This window comes from Pristiophorus japonicus, chromosome 13 (assembly GCF_044704955.1).
Source record: "Pristiophorus japonicus isolate sPriJap1 chromosome 13, sPriJap1.hap1, whole genome shotgun sequence".
Classification (NCBI taxonomy): Eukaryota; Metazoa; Chordata; class Chondrichthyes; family Pristiophoridae; genus Pristiophorus; species Pristiophorus japonicus.
In genome coordinates this window covers 193618831-193642937 of record NC_091989.1, presented here as the reverse complement: position 1 = coordinate 193642937, position 24107 = coordinate 193618831, and the positions used below count along the sequence as shown (strand labels likewise).

The window sequence follows — 24107 nt, the reverse complement described above, 5'->3', positions numbered from 1 at the left end:
CTTGTTTGATGCTGTCCCCAACCTCACTACTACTATTTGGTAGCCTGTACACAACTCCCACTGGCGTTTTCTGCCTTTTGGTATTCCATAGCTCCACCCATACCGATTCCACATCATCCAAGCTAATGTCCTTTCTTACAATTGCATTAATTTCCTCTTTTTAACCAGCAACGCCACCCCGCCTCCTTTTCCTTTCTGTCTATCCTTCCTAAATGTTGAATACCCCTGGATGTTGAGTTCCCAGCCTTGGTCACCCTGGAGCCATGTCTCCGTGATGTCAATCACATCATACCTGTTAACTGCTATCTGCGCAGTTAATTCGTCCACCTTATTCCGAATACTCCTCCCGTTGAGGCATAGAGCCTTCAGGCTTGTCTTTTTAACACACTTTGACCCTTTAGAACTCTGCTGTAAAGTGGCCCTTTTTGTTTTTTGCCTTGGGTTTCTCTGCCCTCCACTTTTACTTTTCTCCTTTCTATCTTTTGCTTCTGTCTCCATTTTATTCCCCTCTGTCTCCCTGCATATAGGTTCCCATCCCCCTGCCATATTAGTTTAACTCCTCCCAAACAGCACTAGCAAACACTCCCCCTAGGACATTTGTTCTGGTCCTGCCCAGGTGCAGACCGTCCGGTTTGTACTGGTCCCACCTCCCCCAGAACCGGTTCCAATGTCCCAGGAATTTGAATCCCTCTCTTCTGCACCACTACTCAAGCCACGTATTCATCTGAGCTATCCTGCGATTCCTACTCTGACTAGCACGTGGCACTGGTAGCAATCCTGAGATTACTACTTTTGGGGTCCTACTTTTTAATTTAACTCCTAGCTCCCTAAATTCGTCTCGTAGGACCTCATTCTATTTTTTACCTATATGCACCACGACAACTGGCTGTTTACCCTACCTTTTCAGAATGTCCGAGACATCCTTGACCCTTGCACCAGTGTCCCAGTGTCCCTCACCAGATAATCTATGTGTGTTATTGGTTGAGGATTAAATATTGGCCAGGACACTGTGGAGAGCTCCCTTGCTCTTAGATTCATAGGGCCCAAGTTTCCACGTGATTTGCGCCTGATTTTTAGGAGCAACTGGTGGAGAACGGACTATCTTAGAAATCGCAATTCTCCACATTTTTTTTTCTGCAGTTCTAGTCAGGTAGAATAGTTCCACTTTGGAACAGAATTTTTTCTTCAAAAGGGGGCGTGTCCGGCCACTGACTCCTGATTTGAAAGTTTCCACAGTGAAAACGTACTCCAAACTAAAGTAGAATGGAGCAAGTGAAGATTTTAGTAGAACTGTGATAAATCCTGTTCTACGCATTAAAAAAATCAGGCGCGGGTTACAAATTAGGCGTCCAGAACGAGGTTGCGGGGGGGGGGGGGGGGGGAAAGGGGAAGTCATTAAATTCTATAATAAATCCTTATTTATACTTGTACAAATAAATCCAATCTGAATAAACATTTATAAGCAAAGAAAAGATTAAATAAACCATCTTCCTACCTGTGTGAAAGTGCTTCAGGCAGGCCTTTCGGTCTCGGGCCGGCCCCGTCCCCAGCACCAGATTTACAGGTAGGTGGCGTTGGGTCGGGGAGGTTCAGAGAGAGAGAGATCGGGGTGGGGGGGTGGAAGGGGAAAGAGCGGGTGTCTGGTCTGGTCCGGGGGTGGGGGGAGCGGGTGTCGGGTCTTGTCGGCGGGGGGAAGCAGGAGCTGGCCGTGGGAGGAGCCTTATTCACGCAGCCCCAGTGAGGCCATTCGGCCAGGGCTAGGGGCTGCGTGCTTCGGGCCCCTCCCACACAGTTCGGCGCCTGGAGCTACTGCACTTGCGTGCCCACTGTAACATGCATGTGCAGAGGTCCCGGCACTGTTTTCCGCGCAGGGACTTGGCTCCGCCCCCTAAAGCTCGTGCTGCGCTGTGCCGAGGGCCAGAGGACCTGCAGGGAGGTGGAGAATACGGAGGATTTTTTTAGGCGCACTTTGTGGCGTGAAAAACGGGCGTCCAGGTCGGGACTGCGCCGTTCTAGGCACGTGTGGAAACTTGGGCCCATAGAATGGTTACAGCGCAGAAGGAGGCCATTTGGCCCATCGAGCTCTCTGCAAGAGCACTTCAGCTAGTCCCACTCTCCTGCCAGTTCCCAATAGCCCTGCAAATATTTTTCCTTCAAGTATTTGGCCAACTCCCTTTTGAAAGCTACGCTTGAGTCTGCCTCTACCACTCTTTCTGGCAGTGCATTCCAGATGCTAACCACTCGCTGCGTAAAATTTTTTCCCTCCTGTCGCCTCTTGTTCTTCTGCCAATCACCTTAAATCTGCTCCTCTTCAATATAGTGCAGTGGGCTCTTTTACATCGACTTGAGAGAGCAGTCAGGGCCTCGGGTTTAACAGCTCATCTGTAAGGTGGCACCTCCAACAGTGCATCAAGTGGATGTAAACGATCCCATGTAACTATTTCGAGCAAGAGCAGGGAAGTTATCCCCAGTGTCCTCTCTAACATTTATCACTCAATCAACCTCAGTATTGCAGTGTCCGTCTAGATTTTTGTGCTGTAGTCTCTGGAATGGGACTTGAACTCACAACCTCCTGACTGAGGCAAGCCTGCTTCCCACTGAGCCACGGCTGATGGAGGGGGCTCGTGGAGGTGGGATTCAATTTATTGACTAAGTTGTATTCTCTTGAGCAATAGATTTTTCAGCCAATTCCTGGATACGTTGTGAACTAATTAGACTGCTCTTCAACTCTCAACCTGGCATCAAAATGTTAAAGGCTTAAAGGGGCTTTGAAAAGTTGATGGAAGAAATTAGACTTTACAGAAGTTTTTCAATGTCCTCTTGTATCTGTCAAATGTTTCACATACAATGCATTACTTGGAAGTGAGCCATTTGTACATTACAAGATCCGCGTTGAGGTGAATAGGCCCGTTTGTTTTGGTGGTGTTGGTCGAGGGTGAATGTTGACCAGGACACTGCAAGAACTTCCTGTTCCTGGAGCAGTGCCAGAGGATGCTGAATGCCAACCTGGGCCAAGGAGGTGAGGCCTTGTCTCATTCATATTTCTGAAACGTCAGCGCCATTTGAGAAATTTTCATCGCTTGTGTCTTGAAATTCTTTTTATTTAAGCTTTTAAGATCATAAAGTAGGCTAGCTGTGTGTTTGCATTTGGATAAATTGCACCGTGAAAGTAGTTTTACGAACATTCTGTGCCCTGTTTTTCTATGCTGGAGAAATTAGGAAGGAGAAAATAATGTGTGGTAATTTGGGGCTGTGTTTGAGCTGCTGGGGGCAAGTTGGTTGAGGCGGGCGGCTGGTTGAAGTTGGCGGGCTCCTTTTTGTTGTATCAAGTGAAGTGCAAGCTCGAGCTTGAAGTTTGCAGCCTTGTGGCAGGTGTCATGTGTTGCTCTTGCGAGATGAAAGGCCGAAGAAGCTCGTGTTTATTGATGAAAGGCAGCTGTTCAGCGCTAACTTTGAAGTGAAAGTTGTCTGGCTCTTGAAGCCCTGCACCTGTAATGGTTAACTTCAAGTTTGTCAGTACTGAAATGCAAGTCCTGGCAGTATTTACACTTGACTGGCTTAGGAGGATCTCTGCAACGTGTGTGTGTCAATTAAAACTCAGACTCGTGGGAGGGGATACTTGTGGAAAGCTTTTTAAAACCGAAGCACCCAGTCCAATACAGAATGGATTAGAGATAGAGTAAAGCTCCATTGAGCAACAGAAACTACTTGCATTTATAGAGCGCCTTTAACATGGTAAAAGTCCCATGGCGTTTCAAGGAACGGTCGCAGGTGAGGTCCAGTAAACCACAGAGGAGTCGGTTTGGCTCGGTTGGAGTGGGGATTCCAGCCTCGTTCCAGGACTTTGAATGTGTAATCTGGGCTGACACTGCAGTGCAGTACTGAGGGGCTGAGGTACTGGTGGACATGTTGCCTTGCAAATGAACTGTTAACCTAGGGTCCTGTCCTGTCTGCCTTTTCAGATTGACATCAGATCCCGTGGTACTATTTAAAGAATTCTCACTTGTGTCCAGTCCAACATTCCTCCCTCAATGGTTGGACCGTTGACAGTAGGGAGGTGGTGTCTGAGGACCTGGAAAGTGGTTGAGTTCCTAAATCACTACTTTCACTGTTCTTGCCATTTAAAGGGGGTGCGGGGGGGGGGGGCGGGGGGAGGCAAGAGATGGCAGAGTTGAGGGAAATAAAGGAAAGAGCAGAGCATCTCACATTACTTGGTAACTAAGAATCTAAATGGGGTAGAGGAGCAAAGGGATCGAGGAATGCAAATGGACAAATCTCAAAGTAGCGACGCAGGTCAATAAGACCATAACAAAAACCAGGCTAATAAGGTATATCCTCGCAGTTCTCCTATCTGGAAAGGATGAACAGAATGGAGATCTCTTCTATTGAAAAGAGAAGGCTGAAAGGTGACCTGATGAGAGGTCTCTCAAAATTGGACGCAACTATTTATACTAATAAATGGCTGCCTTGTGTCTGATTGGCTCTTCATTATCACATGACCTATTGCTGATTGGACCCCTTGGAGGATAAGCCACACCCTGAAGTTTCTCTGGAATGTGTAAATGGAACCGCCCAGCCCAAGTTCTCACTGATACTGCAAATTGTAATTTGATCCATTCTGACTTCTGAAGCCATAGAGGACAGATCTCGAACAACCCAGCAAAAGCCTCTCAAGTTCCAGCCGAAGTCCCTTACCCAGGACAAGTGCATCCCTAGTAGCACCCTAGGAGTAATGTAAAAAAAAAAGTTATAATTTATTAACAAAGACAATCGAGTTGCATTGTGCAAAACTCTCCAAACATGATTAACATGAGTATCGGGCTCGGCTGGCCGGGGGGGGGGGGGGGGGGGGTCGATTGGGCAATGTGGCCAATTGCGGGATCCCACTTTTGTTTCTCATTAATAGCTCTGTCACAAAGTTCATTGGGATGAAGTAATATCCAATAGAAAGTAGCCGATGTGAGCACTGATTTTTAAATGGGCGGAGACAAACCTTCAAACGAGACTGTGAGCCATATAGGGTACCTTGATTTTGAGGACTGTATTCATAGTATGATCTGGAAGGACGGGGCTGATTAGAGAGACCCAGTGTGGGTTCAGAAGGTGCAAAGTACAGATCTGGTGGATTAGTGAGGCAGTGGATATTATCCACCTGATTTTACAAAAACACTTGGGCTATTGCACAGAATAGACCGACTCGACAGAAGGTGAAATATTAGGCTGGGGGAATCACTGCTTTGCTAAAAAGGTGCAGGGGGAGGGGCATACCAGTTGTCGGGAGGTTCTCGCTGTTTGTCATTTTTATAATTAGGTTGAAGGTGATGACCAATTTGGTATTGTGGACCATACCAAATTGGTTATCACAGGCCACTGCAACCAATGTGCGATAATCCAAATGGAGCTGGATACGTTGGGTCAACAGACAGAGAAAAACCACAAGATTAGGCAGAAGCTAGAATATAGAGTTCGTGTTCGATAATCACATGGTCATGGTAACCGAGCCGGAAAGGGAACCAATGCAATTTGGTGGCTTGGTTTTTGAAATGGTCGGTTCAGTGTTTACAAGTGGCGAAGAAAGCTGTGTGGCTTGAATCTAGGAATGTGATGGTGAAGTTGTGTCAGTCGTGGTCCCCATATCACAGGAAAGATGAAGAATTTGTCGCAGTTATTCCAGGGTGTTGCAAGATTTATTCCTGAACAGATGGCAATTTGGAAACTTTTCTAGCCTGGAATGTTACTTTCTGAAGAAGAGGATCAGAGAGAACCTGATATGTTTGTAAAAGATCTTCATGGGTAAGGAGGGAGAATGAAGGATTGGGGGCAAAATTCAAAGTTAAGGCAGTGAAAGGAACATGGGACATTTAGGCCGTTGTGTTTTTAGTGAGAGGGTGATCTGAATGCAATTTAAAAAAAATATATATATAATGCCTTTCACATAATGCTTTACATCACTGGAGTACGTTAGAAGTGTAGTCACCGTTATAAAGTATCATCATAGGTGGTCTTTCGAAACGAGGTTGATTTGCTTCCACATCAAAAAAAGGACGAGTTCACAGGTGTTTCAATGAAGGAACTGAACTGCATCGTGAAGGGTGGAAGATGCCTGTGCGTGGATTTTTTAAATCGGTGGCCGTTGCACACCAGCCACTACGTGGGCTTAACAGAGTTAGGTCTTGGTCCAGTGGCAAGCCAATTTGTGCATAGCAAGATCCCACAAACAGCAATGAGCTAAATAACTGCTTAATCTGTTTGAGGGATAAATGCTAACTGGGAATTCTCCTACTCTTCTAATGATGTCATGGAATCTTCTATGTCTATCTGGGTGTGCAAATGTGGCCACATTTTAACATCTTGTCCAAACGACCGTATTCCCAAAATGCAGCGCCCAGATAACATGGATTTGGGCTTGAACTTGCGACCTTCTGACTCGCAGCCGAGAGTTATGGGGGCTATGTTACCAGCTGGGCTGGTGGGAACTCAGTTTAAAACGAGGACTGAATTAATTCCTGTTGGTGCAGGGCTGCACCTTGTTTCAGACTTGCAGTGAGGAGGCAGATGGGACAGTTTGGAAAGGTAGTCTAGATGAGCTCTTGTCTCCTTCTGCCCAAAACATTGCAGCTATGCTCTGAATGCTCTTCAGAGCATTGTCAGTACGAGTTTGTGCTGAATCCCCTGAGCATCTGCCTTATGCAATTGTGTCGGGAGAGGTTTGCGTTGCCCTAAATTAACAGCTTCCTTGCCAATTTCCTGACCTTGTGGAGGTGTTGACGCTGTGCTGGGGAACAAGGCACTTCTACGGGTACTTGTCCTCCAGTACTGTGCACAGTGGTTGTTCATGTGAGCCTCAGTGTGGACGACCTAATTGCTGGCAAATTTTCACCTGATAGATGAACGTAGCAAATAATCACCCAGCTTGACCCAAGGAACTGAGGCCAATTGTTGTCGTCGTCGGCGTCTTGGAGTCGAGAATTACTTGCTTCCATACTAAAAGAGTTCTCAGGTGAGTGAGTCCAAAGCGGGACCTACAGTCTCTCACAGGTAGGGCAGATGGTGGTTGAAGGGACGGATGGGTGGGGAGAGGCCTGGGTTGTCGACGCTTGGCTTCAGCTTGTTCTCGGCGAAGAGACTGTTCAGCGCTTTCCTGGATGCTTTTCCTCCACTTTGGGCGGTCTTGGGCCAGGGATTCCCAGGTGTCGGTGGGGAAGTTGCACTTTTTCAAGGAGTCTTTGAGGCTGTCCTTGGAAGTGTTTTCTCTGCCCCTCTGGGGCTCACTTGCTGTGCCAAAGCTCCGAGTAGAGCGCTTGCTTTGGGAGTCTCGTGTCAGGCATGCGGACGATGTGGCCTGCCCAACGGAGCTGATCCAGTGTGGTCTATGCTGGGAGTGTTGGCCTGAGCGAATTTGACCTATAGCCTTCCTGCCTGAGATCAACATCACCAACAACTTGTCTTTATATAGCACATTTAACCTAGTAAAACATCCCAAGGCGCTTCACAGGTGCGTTATCAAACAAAATTTGACACAGCCATATAAGGAGATATTGGGGCAGATGATCAAAGGCGTGGTCAAAGTAGTAGGAATTAACAAAGGAGAGGGTCTTAAAGGAGGAAAGAGAGGTGGAGAGTTTTAGGGAGGGATTTCCAGAGCTTGGGACCACGGCAGCTGAAGGCACAGCCACCAGTGGGACAATTAAAATTGGGATGCTCAAGAGGGCAAAATTGGAGGTGTGCAGAGATCTCTGAAGGTTGTAGGGCCGGGTGAGATTAGAGATGGGTAAGGCGCATGGCCATGGAGGGAATTGAACAGACGGATGCAAATTTTAAAATCGGTGTTGCTTAACCAGAGCCAGTCGGTCAACAAGCACTGGTGATAACTGAATGGGATTTGGTGCGAGTTAGGACACAGGCAGCAGTGTTTTGATGACCTCTGGTTTACGTAGGTTAGAACGTGGGAGGCTGGCCAAGGAGTGTGTTGGAATCGTCAAGTCAGTGGGTAACAAGCTAGCTCGGCACAGACTGGGAATCAAATCCAAGATCTTCTGGTTTTTGAAGCTCTGCTACTCGCTGAGTGAACTGGCCTTTTCGCCCATGTAATTGCACGGGCTTATTTTCTTGCCAAATGAAAATAGCTTCAGCAAAGTATCTGCCCAGCGTCACTTCCTTTCTGCTGTGGTTTGCAACAAAGATTGTGGTTATTTGTTTATGCGAATCAATCGCTGCACCGTGAGAGGGTGCTTCAAGTCAGGCAGCTGTCAGTAGATACACTTGAGAAATTGAAATTAATGCCTGTGAATCATATCTCAAAGGGCCACGTATAAATAGCACATTTTTTAGTACCTTTCTACAGAAAAAAACGTTATGATTATAAGAACAGAAAATGCTGGAAGTAATCGTGGCGAACAAAGCAGAGTTCACGTTTCAGGTCAATGAGCTTTTGTCAGAATGCGTAATTAATTCTTTTCCGTGCTCAGTGCTGACATTTACTGACACTCAAGAAGCAGGGCATTGAAACCTGGTGCAGATGAGTACGGTAGCCTAGTGGTTATGTTACTGGACCAGTAATCCAGAAAACTAATGATCCAGAGGCACGAATTCAAATCCCACCAAGGCAGCCAAGGAATTTAAATTCAGTTCATTAAATAAATCTGGAATAAAAAGCTCACATCCGTAATAGTGACCGTGACACTTCTGGATTGTCATTTTAAAAACCCAACTGGTTCACTAATGTCCTTTTTTTAGAGAAGGAAATCTGCCGTCCTTGCCCGGTCTGGCCTATCTGTGACTCCAGACCCACAACAATGTGGTTGACTCTTAACTGCCCCCTGAAATGGCCCAGCAAGCGACTCCATTGTATAAGGCGGATCACCATCACCACCTTCTTGAGGGCAATTGGGGTTGAGCAATAAATACTGGCCTTGCCATCAATGCCCACATCCCATGAATGAATTTAAAAAAAGACTGAACAGAGGCTTGCTTGTCTTCAGCCATTTAATTGTCCTCTTTCCAATTTTCACCAATAATATCTGTCCATCTTGATCACTAACGTAACTTTACAAGACTGTGGTCATGAGTTCTCAGACATTCAATCCTTTTTGATCTTGCATTTTGTAAAATTAAACCAAATGATGGTCTGATTTTACAATCAATATTGAATCTGAGAATTTCTTCACTTAAATTATCTTTATAATTTAGGAATTTCCTACTTCTGAGTGTTCTAGAAAAACTTTAATTGATTGGGTTCCTTGATGCACTTAAATTCGCATTCACAAAATCTTTCTCAATCACCGGATTCAACCAATCTTTGACTTGCAGAGTAATTTTAACCTAACCCTCCACACCGCTCCTGCTCACAGCCTACTGACAGTCACTAGCTGGATAAACTAACGACAGCTGCAGCAAAAATACAGGGAACAGCACAGGCCTTATACATGGCCACCTTGGACCTTACAAAAGCCTTTGACACTGTCAGCCGCGAGGGTCTATGGAGCGTCCTCCTCCGTTTTGGATGCCCCCAAATGTTCGTTGCATCCTCTGCCTGCACCACAACGACATGCAGGCCGTGATCCTTACCAACGGATTCATCACTGACCCAATCCATGTCCGGACCAGGGTCAGGGTTCGTCATCGCCCCAACTGTCTTCTCAATCGTTCTCGCTGCCATGCTCCACCTCAGTCAACAAGCTCCCCGCTGGAGTGGAACTAAACTACAGAACCGGTGGGAAGCTGTTCAACCTGCGCCGTCTCCAGGCCGGTTCCAAGACCTCTGTCGTCGAGCTACAATACGCGGATGACGGCTGCGTCTGCGCACATTCTGGGGCTGAAATCCAGGACATAGTCGATGTATCTACTGAGGCATACGAAAACATTGGCCTTACACTAAACATCCGTAAGACAAAGGTCCTCCACCAGCCTGTCCTCACCGCACAGCACTGCCCCCCCCCCCCCCCCCCCACCCCCCAGTCATCAAGATCCACGGCGCGGCCCTGGACACCGTGGACCACTTCCCATATCTCGGGAGCCTCTTTATCAACAAGAGCAGACATCAACGACGAGATCCAATACCACCTCCAGTGCGCCAGTGCAGCCTTTGGCCACCTGAAGAAAAGAGTGTTTGAAAACCAGGCCCCCAAATCTGCCACCAAGCTTTTGGTCTACAATGCTGTAATAATACCCACCCTCCTGTATCACTCGGAGACATGGACCATGTACGCAGACACCAAGTCGCTGGAGAAATAATCACCAACGATGTCTCCGCAAGATCCTACAAATCCCCTGGGAGGACAGGTGCACCAACATCAGCGTCCTCATCCAGGCTAACATTCCCCTGCATTGAAACACTGACCACACTCGATCAGCTCCGCTGGGCCACATAGTTTGCATGCCAGACACGAGACTCCCAAAGCAAGTGCTCAACTCTGAGCTCCTTCACGGCAAACGAGCCAAAGGTGGGCAGCGGAAACGCTACAAGGACACCCTCAAAGCCTTCCTGATAAAGTGCGACATCCCCACTGACACCTGGGAGTACCTGGCCCAAGACCGCCCTAAGTGGAGGAAGTGCATCCGGGAGGACGCTGAGCACCTCGAGTCTCGACGCTGAGAGCATGCAGAAAACAAACGCAGGCAGCGGAAGGAGCGTGCGGCAAACCAGACTCCCCACCCACTCTTTCCTCAACGACTGTCTGTCCCACTTGTGACTGGGACTGTGGTGGCTGAACAGTCCAATACGAGAATCAAAGAACTCAGTTCAGGAGTGGAAGCAAGTCCTCGATTCCGAGGGACTGCCTCTGATGATGAAGAAAAACTCACTGAACCATCAGAGGGAGCTCAATTAAATTGGTTTTCTATGTTGTCAAAGAACCTGCATTTGTATAGCGCCTTTCACAACCTCAGGATGTCCCAAAGCGCTTTACAAATGATGAATTACTTTTGAAGCATAGTCACTGTTGTAATGTAGGAAAAGTGGCAGCCAATTTGTACACAGCAAGCTCCCACAAACAGGAATGTGATAATGACCAGATATAATCTATTGATTTGAGGGATAAATATTGCCCAGGACACTGGAGAATTCCCCTGCTCTTTTTCAGCTGGTTGGGCTGAATGGCCTGTTTGTGTGCTGTTATATCCTATGAAATATTGCCATGGGATTGTTTACATTCATCTGAGAGGGAAGACATTTCATCCGAAACACACTGTGCAGTACTCCGTCAGTACTGCTCTGGAGCCTAGATTTTTGTGCTCTAGCCTCTGGAGTGGGACTCAAACCCACAACCTTCTGACTCAAAAGGCAAGAGAGTGTTGCCCACTGAGCTGTGAGCTGACGAGCAAAAATAGTTTATTGGCAAATGTAACAACAGAAAAAAATTAACTCCGAAGGCAGCATTTAATGATCACTTCCTCATCACCTCGTTCGCTTGGAAGATTTGCTTCTTCATGTTATGCATTCTATTTGTAGCTGTAGAACATTGGAGGAACTGAAATTAGCATTGCTCTGCTTGAGCGCAACAGAATGCAGGCGGATGTTATTGGGAGCGATGCTATTCCAGCATCCAGAGACTCTGACGGAGCTCTCCATTTTAGGACCTAATTTTATTACGTTATTAAAGCACTGCAAACCCCCATCTAGTCACTCGTTTGTGCAGTGTATTTATTACTTTTAACTCAGCAATGTGTAATCGTAGGTTAAAACTATCCATTAGTTGGCAGTGGAAGCTTAACGGCTACTGCAAAGATGTTCTGAGTAGTCGGTCATTAGGTGCAGTTATAGTCTGTGTGGGACCCAGCTCTAAGTGGGCAGCCACTGACTCAAGGTATGGTAGCATAGTGGTTATGTTACTGGAGCAGTAATCCTGAAGCCTGGACAAATGATCCAGAGACATGAGTTCATATCCCACCACGGCAGCTGGGGAATTTAAATTCGGTTAATTAAATAAAAATCTGGAATGGAAAAAAACCCCATAAAACTACCGGATTGTCATTAAAAATCCATCTGATTCACTCATGTCCTTCAGGGAAGGAAATCTGATGCCCTTGCCCGGTCTGGGCCTATATGTGACTCCAGAACCACAGCAATGTGGTTGACTCTTAACTGCCCTCCTACGGTTCAAGAAGGCGACTCACCACCACTTGGGGCAATTGGGGAAGGCAATAAATGCCAACCTTGTCAATGAACGAATAAAAAAAAAAAACATTTCCACCCCCCAGGTGCAATGAGGACCACTGTACAATCAGTCTTTGAAGGTGTCCGCCGTGGCTCAGTTGCTAGCACTTTCAAGTCAGAAGATCATGAACAAGGTGGCCCTAATTTTTTGGGGGTGCGAGGTCCCTTTTAATGGGCCCATTCAAAGTTCCGCACATGTGTGAAATTTCACGTTTTGAGAAGCTGGTCCCGGGCTGTGCGGGTCTGGCGGACAGATGTGCAGCTCGGGGAACGTTGGTCTTGAGTTCTTGTCCCGCTCCACAGACTAGAGTACAAATCTAGGCTGACATTTCGGTGCAGTACTGAGGGAGCCAGGGGATATGGGGACAGTGCGGGAAGCTGGAGTTGAGATAGAAGATCAGCCATGATATTGAATGGCAGAGCAGGCTCGAGGGACTGAGTGACTGACTCCTCCCATTTCTTGTGTTCTTATGCGTACGACACTGGCAGAGGTGCTGTCTTTCGGATGAGATGTCAAACTGAGTCTGCTCTCGGATGATGTAAAATATCTTGTGGCAGTAATCTAAAAAGAGCAGGGGAATTCTCTCCTGATTTGTCCTTCAACAAACATTAAAACAGTTCAATTGGTTATTTGTCTCATTGCAGTTTGGATCCTTGCTGTGTGAAATTGCTGCGTTTTTCCTACATTACAAATGACGACACTTACACAGCCAATTCATTACTTTTTAACGCTTTGGGGCATCCTGAGGTCGTGTAAAGTGCAATAGAAATGCAAGTTCTTTCTCTCTAACTGACATTAATACTGAGTAGTTCTGAACTGTGAGCCTCTTCACTTGCTGATCGGATGACAATGAAGATCAACACTTGGGGACGTACTTCTGTTCGGATACAGCTTTGGGAACATTGCAACTGTGCCCATGTATTGCATTATTGAAGTCATTGAAGTTGATAGTCACTGTATTCTTGGCTCCCACTATCTGTAGGCAGAGACATCATCATCATAGGCAGTCCCTCGGAATCGATGAAGACTTGCTTCCACTCTTGGCATGAGTTCTTAGGTGGCTGAACAGTCCAATACGAGAACCACAGTCTCCGTCACAGGTGGGACAGATAGTCGTTGAGGGTGGAACTGGTTTGGCGCACGCCCCTTCCGCTGCCTGCGCTTGGTTTCTGCATGCTCTCGACTCGAGGTGCTCAGTGCCCTCCCGGATGCACTTTCTCCACTTAGGGCGGTCTTTGGCCAGGGGCTCCCAGGTGTCGGTGGGGATGTTGCACTTTATCAGGGAGGCTTTGAGGGTGTCCTTGTAACGTTTCCTCTGCCCACCTTTGGCTCGTTTACCATAGACGAGTTCCGAGTAGGCAGGGATATAGGGAAAGAGCGGGGGACTGAGACGAACTGGATTGCTCTCCGAAAGAGTCGGAGTAGATGCGATGGGCCGAATGGCCTCCTGTGCTGTACTATTCTATGATTTTATCTTTGTTTAATTGCTAAACGGCGCCACCTGCTGCCTGCCTTCTAAACAGTGGAATGGTTTAAACTGAGTTCCTGCTTAAAAGTACTGCAGATTTTTCAGTCTTACACTCGCTCTCTTACCACCCCCCCCCCACCCCACAAAAGACATTTCACCAGTTTTACCAACCCTGCTTTGGAAATTCAATCTGCATAACTTGCAACTATAGTCTATTGCTGTCTTTACACAGTACTTGGGCTCTCTGATGATATTTCACCCATCCCCAGGAACTGAGTGGTTTGCTGGAGTCGCACATTGGCCAGCCCAGGTGGGTCGGCAGGTTCCTTCCCCCAAGGGATATTCGTGAACCCGCTGGGTGTTTACTACAATCCGACAGCTTCATGGTCACTTTTACTGATGACCAGCCTTTTAATTTCCAGACTTCTTGAGCCTCGTGTTCTCTATTATTGCTTCAATCCTCTGGATTACTATTCCAGGGCCTTCAGCACCACATGACATAACTGCTATACTACCGCACCTTGTAATGCACATTTTGAATACAGGGATTTGGGGGTTTCTCTCTCCCCTTCCTCTCCTGCAAGTACTGGGGTACATTTCCACAGGGTCTACACCTCTGTTCAGGCTCGCACACAACTAGTGGCTACCTGTAGGCAGAGTATGTAACGCTGAGGCATCACCGCAGTGCTCACTATCCCCTTCCCCAGTGTCCAGGTGTGTCCTTGCGACAGGGGTAACAGTCGGCAGTGGGCACGCACTGACTTCCACCCCCAGGTGCAGTGGGGGTGGCAGTAGTAAGCCCTGTCTAGTATCGTTGGACCATACCTTCGACAAGATCATTTAACACTTTGTGCAGAACCTAAGCAGATTTATTCAAGGGTTAATTTGCTTTAACTTTGTGCTATAAATGCTGCGAGAAGCTGTGCTGTAATGGAGGTGTCTTGTCTTACAGTTCGTTCGTTCGGGACTGAGGATCGACCCACGGACAGACCAATCCCACCACGGGATGAAGTATTTGAGTACATCATATTCCGCGGCAGTGATATCAAAGACCTCACTGTGTGTGAGCCTCCGAAGCCTCAGTGCTCCCTGCCTCAGGATCCTGCAATTGTTCAGGTGAGTCGCGGTGGCTTGTGGGGAGAGGCAGCTGTTGTATTGCAGGTCGAGATCCGTGAGCTCTGGTTAGGGTTACTATTGTCCGGGGCTCCTGTACCCGATGGCTGTGTAGTTGACCGCACTGGGAAGTGTACGATCAGCAGATGAAGACAGGATTGGGCTTGGCTGTGATGCCTGGCTTGGGCAAATAAGTCTGCTAATGCCCACTGCTAGTACTCTCACACGAGTCATGGCCATGGAGGGCGTCTAATTCTTGCCAAGTGCACCCCAACAAGGAGGCAGTGGCTTCAGGGTAAGGGTAGAGGTGGTAGTTAGAAGGCCAACCCTCTTTTTGTTCTTGAGGTGTGAGTCTGGGCAGCGAGTGATGGCAGGCTATTCAGTCATGGGGTGCATCATAGCCAAATCCTTCCCTATCTTTGTCCCATGGCGACTGCACGGCAAAGCAAACTGCCCGCACCATTGTGCGGAGCAAGCAACCTACTTTTACTCAAAACTCCATCGCATTTTCGATCAAGTGGGATCTGGTTTGCTTGGGCATTTATTTTGCCAGTATGAAAATTGCACTTGTGTGCTTCTGATCGGTGTTGCTGGATAGTGACAGGTAATCGGTGACTCTGACTGATCTCACCTACCCCTCCTCCTCCATCAGGTAACTGTGGAAGCCAAGTGTATTGTAGTGCCCTTGCCTTCATGCTGGTCAAGATCAGCACAGACCAGGGATTGACCCCGAGACTGTTCTAACTTCCATGGTTTATCTGCTCATTTGGGTAGAGGCTATTTCCACTTGTGGGGAAGAGCATAACTAGAGGCCATCAATATAAGATAGTCACCAAGAAATCCAATAGGGAATTTGGGAGAAACTTCATTGCCCAAAGAGCGGTGAGAAATGTGGAACTCGCTGCCACAGGGAGTGGTTGAAGTGAATATTATCGATGCATTTAAGGGGAGGCTAGACATGGGGGAGAAGGGAATCGAGGGTTATGCTGATAGTTAGATGAGGAGAGACGGGAGGAGGCTTGAGTGGAGCATAAACGTTGGCATGGGTTGGGTCGAATGACCTGTTTCTGTGCCATATATCCGATATAATCCCATCACTGAGGTCACTTGAAAAGAAAGGAAAACCGTGAAGTTTTCAGGCTGTCAGTCAGCTGCCAGCGGTTTATGTGTCTGACCATTAATAGCCATTTAAAAAAAAAAAAATCTGAAGAAACCACTTTAGCACAAAGACTAAATGTAGTTTGAGACCTGCCACTTCACAGTGCATTTCACTGAAAGCCCTGTTGTGTTTGAGGTCTGCGCTGCTTGTTTGGGGTGACAGTTGAGTGTATAATTTGAGGGACGCAGAGACATGTACGATTAACCGTGAGTGGAGATGGGCAAAGCATGACTTTTGGCAAAAGTTATCAGCGCAACCAGGGATAGTGGAAGCCAGATACACTATCCACGGTGACGCCCCCACCCCCCCCCCCCCCCCCCAGGGCTCGGGTCAGCACAGGTCAGAAATTGAATGTGGGTCCCTCCTAGTGTCTCTGGCTCTATTTTCCAGTGGGGGAGTGTGCTGCGTTTTAAAATTCTACCTATCTCTGATGTGAGGTGAAATGTTGGGTTTGCAGGTCAGGAGCTGCATCATCGCCACCTCGAGGTACGATACAGTGCAGCATCACTGCAGGATTCTGCCAAGATTCAGCGGCATACATCTTTCCCCCTCCATTGCCTTCGATTTAGTACATTTCTTAAATCTGTTGGAAACAATTTAAATTTGCGCCCTTCCTATTTATTCCTGCAATTAATATCATTAATTGTAGTGGAAGAAACAAAATATGAAACTGCACATCAGATTTGAAGGGCGAAGACCTGTCGTCTTCCAGCAGAGTGCTCCGTATCTGGATTTGTTTCCCTCCAACTTGCATTCTGTTGAATTGTTTAGTGGTGAGTTTTGTTTCAAGTGAGGCAGTTGGGGATGGGCATCAAACAGGAAATTAGGGATGCGTGCAATAAGGATACAGCAGTTATCATGGGCAACTTTAATCTACATATAGATTGGGCTCACCAAACTGGTAGCAATACAGTAGAGGACGATTTCATGGAGTATATAAGGGATGGTTTTCTAGACCAATATGTCGAGGAACCAACGAGAGAGCAGGCCATCCTAGACTGGGTGTTGTGTAATGAGAAAGGGCTAATTAGCAATCTTGTTGTGTGAGGCCCCTTGGGGAAGAGTGACCATAATATGGTAGAATTCTTCATTTAAGATAGAGAGTGACAGTTAAGTCAGAGACTAGGGTCCTGAACTTAAAGAAAGGTAACTTCGATGGTATGAGACGTGAATTGGCTAGGATAGACTGGTGAATGATACTTAAAGGTTTGATGGTGGATAAGCAATGGCAGACATTTAAAGATCACATGGATGAACTTCAACAATTGTACATCCCTGTCTGGCATGAAAATTAAACGGGGAAGGTGGCTCAACCGTGGTTAACAAGGGAAATTAAGGATAGTGTTAAATCCAAGGAAGAGGCATATAAATTGGCCAGAAAAAGCAGCGAACCTGAAGACTGGGAGAAATTTAGAATTCAGCAGAGGAGGACAAAGGGTTTACTTAGGAGGGAGAAAATAAGAGTATGAGAGTAAGCTTGCAGGGAATGTAAAAGCTTCTATAGATATGTGAAGAGTAAAAGATTAGTGAAGACAAATGTAGGTCCCCTGCAGTCAAAATCAGGTGAATTTATAATGGGGAACAAAGAAATGGCAGACCAATTGAACAAATACTTTGGTTCTGTCTTCACTCAGGAAGACACAAATAACCTTCCGGAAATACTAGAGGACCGAGGGTCTGGCGAGAAGGAGAAACTGAAGGAAATCCTTATTAGTCAGGAAATTGTATAAGGAAAGTTGATGGGATTGAAGGCCGATAAATCCCCAGGGCCTGATAATCTGCATCCCAGAGTACTTAAGGAAGTGGCTCTAGAAATAGTGGATGCACTAGTGGTCATTTTCCAACATTCTATCGACTCTGGATCAGTTCCTATGGATTGGAGGGTAGCTAATGTAACATCACTTTTTAAGAGGAGGGAGAGAGAAGAGTAGGAATTAGCCTGATATTGATAGTGGGGAAAATGTTGGAATCAATTATTTAAGATGTAATAGCGCATTTGGAAAGCAGTGACAGGATCAGTCCAAGTCAGCATGGATTTATGAAAGGGAAATCTTGCATGACAAATCTTCTAGAATTTTTTGAGAATGTAATTAGTAGAGCAGACAAGGGAGAATAGTGGATGTGATGTAATTGGACTTTCAAAAGGCTTTTGACAAGGTCCCACACGAGATTGGTGTGCAAAATTAAAGCACCTGGTATTGGGCGTAATGTATTGAAGTGGATAGAGAATTGGTTGGCAGACAGGAAGCAAAGAGTAGGAATAAACGGGTCCTTTTCAGAATGGCAGGCAGTGACTAGTGGGGTATTGCAAGGTTTGGTGCTGGGACCCCAGCTATTTACAGTATACATTTAATGATTTAGACTAAGGAATTGAATGTATTATCTCCAAGCTTGCAGATGACACTAAGCTGGGTGGCAGTGTGAGCTGTGAGGAGGATGCTAAGTGGCTGCAGGGTGATTTGGGTAAGGTTAGGTGAGTGGGCAAATGCAGGGCGTGGCCCTGGACAACGTGGACCACTTCCCATATCTTGAGAGCCTCCTATCAACAAGAGCAGGCATCGATGATGAAATCCAACACCGACCGCCTCCAGTGCGCCAGTGTAACCTTCGGCCATCTGAGGAAAAGTGTGTTTGAAGATCAGTCCCTCAAAACTGTCACCAAGCTCATGGTCTACTGGGCCGTAGTAATATCCGCCCTCCTGTATGGCTCAGAGACGTGGACCATATACATTAGGCACCTCAAGTCGCTGGAGAAATACCACCACCGATGTCTCGCAAGATCTTGCAAATCCCCTGGGAGGACAGACATTAGTGTCCTCGTCCACGCCAACATCCCCAGCATTTAAGCACTGACCACACTTGATCAGCTCCGCTGGGCAGGCCACATAGTCCACATGCCAGACACGAGACTCCCAAAAGCAAACGCTCTACTCGGAATTTGTCCACGGCAAACGAGCCAAAGGCGGCCAGAGGAAACGTTACAAGGACACCCTCAAAGCCTCCCTGATAAAGTGCGACATCCCCACCGACACCTGGGTCCCTGGCCATAGACCGTCCTAAGTGGAGGAAGTGTATTCGGGAGGGCGCTGAGCTCCTCGAGTATCGTCGCCAAGAGCATGCAAAAATCAAGCGCAGGTAGCGGAAGGAGCGTGCGGCAAACCAGGCTCCCTGCCCACCCTTTCCCTCAACGACTATCTGTCCCACCTGTGACACAAACTGTGCTTCACGTATTGGTCTGTACAGCCATCTAAGAACTCATGCTAAGAATGGAAGCAAGTCTTCCTCGATCCCGAGGAACTGCCTATGATGATGATGGCAGATGCAGTATAATGTAGATAAATGTGAGGTTATCCACTTTGGTGGCAGAATATTATCTGAATGGTGACAGATTAGTAAAAGGGGAGGTGCAACGAGACCTGGGTGTCATGGTACATCAGTCATTGAAAGTTGGCATACACGTACAGCAGGCAGTGAGGAAGGCAAATGGCATGTTGGCCTTCATATTGAGAGGATTTGAGTTTAGGAGCAGGGAGGTCTTACTGCAGTTGTACAGGTCCTTGGTAAGGCCACACCATGAATATTATGTACAGTTTTGGTCTCCTAATCTGAAGAAGGACATTCTTGCTATTGAGGGAGTGCAGCGACGGTTACCACACTGATTCCCGGGATGGCAGGACTGACATATGAAGAAAGACTGAATCGACTAGGCTTATAGTCACTGAATTTAGAAGAATGAGAGGGGATCTCATGGAAACATATAAAATTCTGTCGGAATTGGACAGGTTAGATGCAGGAAGAATGTTCCCGATGTTGGGGAAGTCCAGAACCAGGGGGTCACAGTCTAAGGATAAGGGGTGGGCCATTTAGGACCGAGACGAGGAGAAACTTCTTCACTCAGAGTTGTGAACCTGTGGAATTCTCTACCACACAACGGTGTTGAGGCCAATTTGTTAGATATATTCAAAAGGGAGTTAGATGTGGCCCTTGTGGCTAAAGGGATCAAGGGGTATGGAGAGAAAGCAGGAATGGGGTACTGAAGTTGCATGATCAGCCATGAACTCATTGAATGGTGGTGCCGGCTCGAAGAGCCGAATAGTCTGCTCCTGCACCTATTTTATATGTTTCTATGAAAGTGCACGTGAGATTTGAAGGGAGAAGACCTGTCTTCTTCCAGCAGAGTGCTCCGTACCTGGATTTGTTCCCCTCCAACTTGCATTTTGTTGAATTGTTTAGTGGCGAGTTTTTGTTTCAAGTGAGGCTGTTGTGGGCTGCTGTACCTTTATTACAATTTACATTATTCCTAACTCCTGTTGGTGAATCTCGCGTTAGTGTTGGGTTGGTCCGCGGATTATTGAGGAATGTTCGCAGCCTGAAGTTGGAGCCAGTCCAGACTAAAGGGACAACAAGCCTCCTCTTTGAAGATCACGGATTTATGGTTTGCGCAGGAAAATGGTCCGAATTCCAGAATATGATCCCCAAAACACAGGTTTAAAAAATTCTTGGAATCCCATTGTAACAAAGATTATAATTTTTGATTTATTCAATCACTAACACAGTGGCCCTGCTTGTAGTTTGTGGGAACAGGAGATTCTCCGCTCTCGCTCTCGCTCTCACTCTCGCCCAGCTTCACTTTAAATGTGTCTGTGCTATTCGCCGTGGCAGCACAGCAAGATCCACTCTCTGGATAAAGCCGTTTGTCCTGAATTCCTCAACCGATCTATTATTGCCTGTCTTATATCTATGACCAATATTCCCTGTAAGCTGCGTGGCTGTGCAGTGATCCCATGCAGCCGGCTTTTCAAGGCAAAAAAACGTGCGTACAAGATGTTTTGAAAAGCCTGCGTGGCCCCCAAGAGAAATTGAACCTTGTTTCTGACCCTTAGTTTTGGATTCGCCTTGGCTGGGGCTGTGGCAGGTGTAAACTTGGCCATGAAAATGACTGACGGTTGAGGAGGAGAGTGGAGCTTGCAAAACCCTCGGCACTGTACGGCTGTAATGTCACTAACTTTTTCTTTGTCTCCACAGTCTTCACTTGGCTCGTCCTCGAGCTCGTCTTTCCAATCCGTGGGTTCCTATCCACCATTCAGCAGAATGCCAGCGTACAGCCAGTTTGGGCCAAGCCCGCTGGTGACGCAGCAGTACAACGCTGTGGGTGTCGGTAAGTGCTTGTTTGTTTTTTTTTTTGGGCTGCGCCAAGTTAGTAAGTGAAAAGTCAAGTCCAAATTAGAATTGATTGTGCCTGTCGTCGCTGCTTCCTTCAGTGCAGCACAAAGGAAATGCTGCAATGTCGGAGCCACCGTCCTTCGATGAGGCATTAAACCCGAGGCCTTGTATGCCTGCTCGGGTGGACCACGGGGCTATTTGAAGAACACCTGGAGTTTTCCCTGGTGTTCCAGCTGACGTTTACCCCTCGATCGAAAACTGATTAACTGATCATGCCAGTGTGGGGCTCTTGCTATGTGCGGATTGTCTGTCAAGTTGATCTGCAAAATAGTCGTGACCACACTTCAAAAATAATTCATTGGCTGTGAAACGGTTTCCGACTCCGAGGATGTGAAAGGCGCTATATAAATGTCAGCTCGTTCATTCTTCCTGGCAGCATCATGAATGAACGAGTCCCAGTTTGTGTCTGGTGAATGTTTGCTTTTGTTTATCTTGCCTTGGTTGCTGTTGTCCCATTGACTGTAGCGAGCCCATTTCTGCACTCAAGATTTGAGAAGTTGTGCAAATGTTAAGATGGGGATATATTGGGAGGTGTTGAGTGCAGGTTTGGTCGAGTGAGATCAACTGGTTTCTGTGTCAGTCTTTGAAGATTTGTTGTGTTCCGTTATGATTGGAAACACCAAGCGTTTTGTTCAAGCAGATTAGATGAAGTACTGTAGTCTTCACTCATTCATTTGTAGCTTCCACAAAGCAATTTGAATAAAGGCCAGGGTTACTATCGGGGCAATATGTATTTTTACAGCATAGTGCAAGTTCTGTAATGCATATGAAGCGGGGCCCATCCAGTTTATTTATTACCTTCACGATTTCCAGGGAGAAACCCCAGGCTTTTCAATGTTTATGGGCAACTGTAAAATAGCCTCACTGAGCCTCACTTGGTATTGTCCGGGGACACTGGAGCCCTTTGCCTTTGCTGTAGACTTCGGCAGAAGAATGATCTGAGTTTGCTGCAGCAGTATTGAATGAGACGCTTTTCCCGTTCATGAAACTGCACCAACACGCACTCAGCGGCTTCCTGAAGTGTTTTCCAGTGTTGTCCTTGATGCGAATAACCTCCCTCCTTGCCTGGGATTTGAGGTGAGCTGAATGGATGTCGAGCAAAAACCCAACAGTGCTTGACTGATGCCCTTCACACTTGAATCGCCTGCCAACGTTCGCATTCTTGGACTTGAACAATTTGCCACTGGAGCTAAGCATTGAAACAAAGAACAAAGTGTTCTCTTGTGCTGCAGCCATCTCTCGCCTTGGTGACAGTTCTCCAATAATACTTGGCCAAAGTTCTCCACGTGGGATTTCAGTCTCAAAGGCATGTAAATGGACTGGAATTGAAGCAAAGCCAATATATACGTTTAGCTTGATTTTAAAACCCAAATTTAGGAGTTGGAATCTTGCACAAGGCATAACCCTGGTTCCAGAGGACACGTATAATAATGGCAACTGGAGGGTTTTCGATCTGCTGGCGTATCAGTTTGTGGTTCTTGGGTCTTTCACTTTTACTAGTTATGGTCAGGGTCATGCCATTTGTCCTGCTGTGTGAAACTTCACCCGTTTTGAAGTGCTTACATGTATTAAACTGAAGAATTTTATTTCCATTTCTCTTCCCTCTTCACCATTCCACAGATGCAGTGATCCTCCAGTTCCTCGCCCAAGTGGTCGTTGATTGTATTGGAACCTAGATGGTGAATGGTGCCAGGCTACTTGATCATTGAGAGCATCACCGCCAAACCCAAACCTTCCCTCACCCACTTGCCTCGCCCGTCAACCTGGATTGTGATCGTAGTAGAAACCCTAGCTGCGTTTTTTCCCCCACCCTCCCCAAGCCACTGGGGTCATTTCCCCCACTGCTACTCTGGCTAATTGAGCAATTGAAACTGGAATGCTTTGCTCTGTGTGGCTTGTTGCCTCGCTTGTGCGGTGCCTTTACTGACGAGACTGTCCTAATCCTAGATTTGAGTTAATCCCTGGGTATCAGCCGCAGCAACCTCCAGCCATCGCTTTAAGCAGTGATTTCTATAGGAGCAAGGCTGGCTGACGTGCCTTGATACCCTCATGATATGAGGACGGGGCTTTCTTTGACCTTGATTTCCTACCGAACTATATTTGAAGATCAATTCTCTCCAGAAGGTGCTATTTTCTTTTTGCAAATGACCAATGGAATGAGCAGGGACGAAATAACTTGGAACTGTTTTAGATTATTCAGCTTTCTCCAAGGCCGTATCTCGAGGAGGGTAATTGGAAAAGCTTCTTTAAGTAGTCCCTATGGTAAAGAGGATTTTCTTTTTTGAGGCGCCTATTCTGAAAAAAAATGAGTTTCTGTAGTATCTGAAGAGTTATTGATGAAGAATTGAGACATCCTACCTTACAGGATCTTCATTCTACAAATAAAAGCATCCACACACTGGTCCAACCGGCTCCTGGCCCCTTAGAAAAAGTCTGTTGCGTATAGAATTGAGGTCGGTGAGGCTAATGGGTTGTTGGAAGAGTTTTTGTTTGGCTTGATGTCCAGGGGTGGGGGAAACGTAGTTCAGATTGTGATGGCAACTCGAGAATCGCCCACCCCCTTCACTGGGTCATGGTTGTAGTTCTCCCTGCTGGGAACCGGAGTGTGGGGGATATTTCAGGTCAAAGTTTCAAAACTGAGCATGATGGGTTTATTGTTTAGTTAGTCTCGGGCCTATACCTTTGTTTAGAAGGATGAAAGGTGATCTCATTGAAACATATGGTTCTGAGGGAGATTGACAGGGTAGATGTTTTCCCCCTGGCTGGAGAGTCGAGAACCAGGGAGCATAGTCTCAGGATAAGGGGTCGGCCATTTAAGACTGGGATGAGGAATTTCTTCACTCAGAGGGTGGTGAATCTTTGGAATTCTCTACCCAGAGGGCTGTGGTGGTCACTTGTTGAGTATATTCAAGACTGAGATCGATAGATTTTTTGGACTCTGGGGGTATAGCGATTGGGCGGGAAAGTGGAGTTGAGTTAAAGTTCAGCC

At 46.8% G+C, this 24107-nt stretch overlaps 1 protein-coding gene across 3 annotated transcripts in view; it reads left to right on the top strand.

Annotated features, from left to right (window-relative positions):
* The window catches only part of LOC139279011 (protein LSM14 homolog A-like), a 79564-nt gene that overhangs the window by 30990 nt on the left and 24467 nt on the right, over positions 1-24107 (top strand). For all 3 annotated transcript variants that reach the window (XM_070898327.1, XM_070898328.1, XM_070898326.1), the window contains exons 2-3: positions 14576-14739; positions 20921-21053. In XM_070898327.1, the coding sequence (XP_070754428.1) occupies positions 14576-14739; positions 20921-21053 (297 nt within the window). The remainder of the gene's footprint in view (positions 1-14575; positions 14740-20920; positions 21054-24107) is intronic.